The 5,209-nt window shown below is 45.7% G+C and overlaps 1 protein-coding gene across 1 annotated transcript; it reads right to left on the reverse strand.

The window, feature by feature from the left end:
* Nucleotides 1-1,035: 1,035 nt before the first annotated feature.
* Nucleotides 1,036-4,864, reverse strand: LOC127757558 (serine hydroxymethyltransferase 4-like). The gene is made up of 4 exons (XM_052283097.1): nt 3,901-4,864; nt 2,530-2,920; nt 2,347-2,448; nt 1,036-1,498 (listed from the first exon to the last, which is right to left on the reverse strand). Exons 1-4 carry the CDS (start codon nt 4,756-4,758, stop codon nt 1,254-1,256), a joined length of 1,596 nt encoding a protein of 531 aa, XP_052139057.1. The 5' UTR covers nt 4,759-4,864; the 3' UTR covers nt 1,036-1,253.
* Nucleotides 4,865-5,209: the final 345 nt, after the last annotated feature.

Genomic DNA, 5,209 nt, shown 5'->3' on the forward strand with positions numbered 1-5,209 from the left:
TACCTACAAAACTAATTACATAAATGAAAGCTAATTTGCGAGACAAATTTTTTAAGCCTAATTAATCTATAATTAGAGAATGTTTGCTATAACATCACATAGGCTAATCATGGATTAATTAGGCTCAATAGATTCGTCTCGCGAATTAGTCCAAGATTATAGATGGGTTTTATTAATAGTCTATGTTTAATATTTATAATTAGTTTCCAAACATCCGATGTGATAGGGACTTAAAAGTTTGTCCCATCTAAACATGGTCTTAGGCTTAAGGAGTCCACTGTTACTTAGGCTTAAGCCACCCAAAGTTCTAAACTAGGATACATTCATCTGCAATTAAAAATGTCTATATTCAGTCATTATTCGAGGATATTCAGTCAAATTTAAAAATGTCTATATTCTGTCGGATATTCAGTCAAATTTTTAACCCCGGAGAAAGTTTACTTATTTCAACGTTAATGTTTTTTTTTAACTAGTGGGTGTATAAAAGAACATGAAGTACTGTTATGTAAGATATTTTTTGTTCTACTCATAACACAAGTCACAAAAACCTACACTGAAAACTTATTGCCAAAGCTACAATGAAAACTGAGCGAACCGTGAATATGTTTACATCGATGCATTCAAATGAAAACAGCAAAAGCAGGGAGAGCTCATCAGGCGATAAAAAGCTCGATTAAATATTGAGAATCCGAGGCACCTAGATAGAAAGTAAATGAGAAAATTTGGTCCTTCAAATAGATCAATCTTATTTCATGTAATCAAAAAGAAAAGGAAATTAAGCCAGCTTTCCCAGAATATCCATCCATAGGAAGGATGGTCACAATTAAGCAATTTACGGTTAGGTCCTTGACAAATTATCTGGCAGAAAAAAAGTTATCCGCAAATTTTCACTCAATTCGTTGACATGGGTAAGGCTTACGGTCATCCTCATCCACACATCAAAGGCAAATCCACGATTGCACAAATTGCCCCGTGGTAAATCTGGGATCACGCAGATTGTCCGATGGAGAAAGAAGAGAGGAAATTTTGTCACACTTTGTCGAATGCTCTCAATGATTATTATTATTATACCACATCATTACAATTCCAGCATTTAACGACTGAATGGCACAACCAGCTCAGGTAGACGAAAGCGGTTAGAGACTACCCAGAGTTCAGCAAAATCCATACACCACGATTCACGCCACAGTAATCAGGTTTCAAGGGCGCCAACGTTCAGGGCAAGAGAAAGAGGACGATGTGCACGATGCCGCCTAATCCTTGTACTTCATGTCGGATACCCTGAAGCCAGGCATCTCGAATGAAGTGGCAAACTTCTCCACCTCCGCCCTGAGGTCCTCAATGTCCTTGTTGTTCTCCAGGCCCTCGTTGAAGTACTTGAGAAGCTTGCCACGCTCCTTCTGAACATCCAAGCAGATGGTCACTGCCTGGTGAAGGAACTCGGCGATCTGTACAAAGTCCTCCTCTACCAAACCCCTTGATGTCATGGCAGGTGTACCTGGAACCAGCATTCGGAGATAAATAATAATGGGCAACATGGCAAGTTACTAGATAAAGTAAAGTAAGATGTTTAGAGTTCAGTGAAGCCTTTCCAATCAAGTCAAAGTTCTCAGGACAGAAGGGTACAGAACAGATGCTTAGACTTAGAAAAATGTCTTTAAGCCATAAAAAATCTAGGACATATAAACTTTGATAAGCATGTCACAAACTAACAGCTTTCTTTTAGGTTATGTGTGAAATGTACAAAAGCACGTCGCAAGCTGACAGATCTCTTTTAGGGTATGTGTGGAATGTACAAATGCAAGATCACAATCTGCAGGTTTATTATGTTCTTCGGTAGTACACACTACGGAAGAACAGTTGCTCCAATACAAGGACTAGAATAATGAGCCTTGAAAGAACAAGGGTTAGTTTTCAATATTACCACTGTAGCCCCTTTGAATTGTACTGGTTAGAAATTATAATTTTTAGCTGTAAGTTACAAGTGATTCATAAATATGAATAATAATATTGATGTGTCCGGTGAATTGGACACTAAACTTAATTTTGTACAAGGTATAGCACTAATGGTTTATTTAATTGAACAGAAATAGCACTTAGGATCTAATAGTATTATGTTTGGACCAAAAAAATATCAATTGAGACTCAGGTCTTTCTTCAATGAACAAGCATCATATTGGGAAGTATTACTGGGATAATAGGTTGTGTTAGCCCATCATCCCACTTTCTCAGGTACCGCTTTGAATGATAGATCCTTGCCTGTGACCATTAACCACCCCAAAGCATGTGGGCAAAAAAAAGTAACAGAACATTATATAATTTGTTGAGCAAGGAGCAGATACTGACCAATGCGGACACCACCAGGTGACATTGCACTGCTATCCCCAAGGACAGCATTTTTGTTCAGTGTAATGCTGCACAAATCACAGACCTTCTCAACTTTGTTACCTAAGGCAGACCAACATTTGAGTTAGTTCACATGGACTCAGAGAAAACAACATAAGATGCCATTAAACTTGCTCAGCATACCAGTCAAGCCAAGAGGGCGCAGATCCCAGAGAACAAGATGGTTCTCTGTTCCGTCAGTAACCAATTTGTAGCCCTTACTCATCAAATGGTTACCAAGGGCAACAGCATTGGCCTTGACCTGCTTAATATAAGACTTGAATCCAGGTGACATAGTCTGCTTCAAACCAACCGCTAGCGCAGCAATTTGGTGGTTGTGAGGGCCCCCTTGGAGCGACGGAAACACTGCGAAGTTGATCCTGTCCTCGTAGTCATACAGAGCGCCCTCAGGCTGGCCTTTCTTGGGAGGCTTCGGGCCCTTCCTGTAGAAGATCATACCAGATCTTGGCCCTCGGAGACTCTTGTGGGTGGTGGTGGTAACCACATCAGAATATTGAAAAGGATTTGCAGCCTCCTACAAAAGTCAATAGTAATAATTATAGCAAAGAGATGTTTCAAAAGATTTAAGGCCCTGACTGAATACAGGAGTATCATAGGATTCATTGCATGATAACATCTCATGTTGAGATTGAATGGATTCCCTATTCCATTTGTATGTTAATAGGTTCAAAATTAACTGCTAATACAATGACTCCATCAATTACTGTATTTCAACACTTAGAGATCACAAGCAGTTTAGTGAAAGCAATTCTTGGAAGCCCAGGAAATTCTTAATGACAGCTTAATTTAGATCATTGTACAAATAGGGAAGATGGGTAATTGCCAAAATGATATGGTTTATAACAATTGCTAGTTGCAACAAACACATGTCAGTTGTCACATTCAGACAGTGGTATACACAAACGCAGACAAAAGAATGTACCACGAGGGTACATACTAGTCACAACCTCACAGGGAAACAACCCGTCATTCCGGGTTGTAATTTTAAAATATCTATCTGAGTCAAGCATTTCCCTTATTTGTGATATCACAACTAATTCCCAGGCATCAACCAATCTCTTCCTCACAATAGCAAAGGGACTTGAAATGAAATACTGACCTAGATACAGAAAAGAAGGGCATGTCCGCACGCACAAATGTTGCATCAACTATGTAGGACGAAACAAGGAAATCAGAGGGAGTCTCTAGTCAAATTTATTTGACGTTGGGACTTCAGAGTACTAATCCTAGTTCTCCTAATGTCTAATAAGTTTGACTGGAGGGACTATTTCGTAACATTGTCAAACCCAGCAACTAAACTCGCAGAACAAAGCCATCGACAATAGTGGCATCATGGCATGTGGCAATTAGGAGCCGATGCTACCTAGTAAGAATTATCCAGGTAATCGCGATGAACTAAAATTTAATACCAATAAATCGAGAACCCGACCAACTAGGCAAATGCAATTTAGAGCACAATTACATAAGGACACAGGAACACAAACAATTCCATACCTGCGCGGCAACTAGGCCACTGATGTGAGCCATGTCGCAGAGCAACATGGCGCCGCACTTATCCGCGATGGCCCTGAACCTGGCGTAATCCCAATCCCGCGGGTACGCGCTCCCGCCGCAGATGATGAGCTTGGGCCGAAAATCCATGGCCTTCTCCTCCAGCTTATCATAATCGACGTATCCTGTCTCGGAGCTCACCTTGTACGGCAGGCTCTCGAAGTAGATGGACGTGGCGGAGATCTTTTTGCCGCCGGCGGTGTAGTAGCCGTGCGTGAGGTGGCCGCCGGACGGCAAATCGAGCCCCATGATCCGCTCGTGGGGTTGGAGCAGCCCGGTGTAGGCGGCGAAGTTCGCCGGCGAGCCGGAGTAGGGCTGCACGTTGACGCCCCAGGCCTCGGGGTCGAGGTGGAAGGCGGCGAGCGCGCGGGCGCGGCAGAGCTCCTCCACCTCGTCGATGACCTCGTTGCCTCCGTAGTAGCGGGACCCCGGCATGCCCTCGGAGTACTTGTTGGTGAGCGGCGAGCCCAGCGCCTCCATGACGGCGAGCGAGGTGAAGTTCTCCGACGCGATGAGCTCGACGCCCGCGCGCTGCCGCCGCTTCTCGCGCTCGACGAGGTCGTACACCTCCGGGTCAGCCTCCTCCAGCGTGGTCAGCCCCCAGTCGGCCACGGCGTCCATCGCTGGGGCGGCGACCGGGGACGTCGCCACCACGGGGGACAGCCTGCTGCGCCGCGCCCCGCTGACGAGCGGGAGCTGGAGACGGGAGGAGTGGTGATGGCTGGAGAGCGGGTAGGTGGGGCGCGAGGAGAGAGCCGCGCGCGTGGGCGGCTGGGCGAGGTGGTGCGAAGCCATCGCCATGCGCGCCAGGTGCTCGGCGGAATGCCCACGCGGATAGCGGCTGCGATGCGGCGCGGGTGAGGGAAGGGGAGTGGAGAGGGGAGCCTCGGGTAGGCTTGGGCTGGGTTTGGGCTTGCGCCGCCACTGTCCGTTCTTATATAGCGGCGGGCGGTGCTCGAGGGTTTTGTGCCTCGAGATTCGTGTAGTGCGTGCATCTGCTGCAGCTCTCAGCCGTTGATTATTCCGTATGTTTCCTTTTTTTTTTTGTTCCTTTATTAGTTCGACGAGAGAAGCAGGTTGACGAAACCCTAGCGAAGTGACCGAGGATGACCGATTCCTCTCCTTTCCGTTTTCGTGTCGTCTCGTCGCGGAGTTGTGCTGTGTTCTACGGGACGTGTCTTGCGGTCTCACCTAGCGTGCGTAGGCACCCGCAGATGTGGGCCCCGTCGGTCAGGCGGTCGGTGAAGGTTTT

Source organism: Oryza glaberrima, chromosome 12 (assembly GCF_000147395.1).
Source record: "Oryza glaberrima chromosome 12, OglaRS2, whole genome shotgun sequence".
In the NCBI taxonomy this organism is placed as follows: domain Eukaryota; kingdom Viridiplantae; phylum Streptophyta; class Magnoliopsida; order Poales; family Poaceae; genus Oryza; species Oryza glaberrima.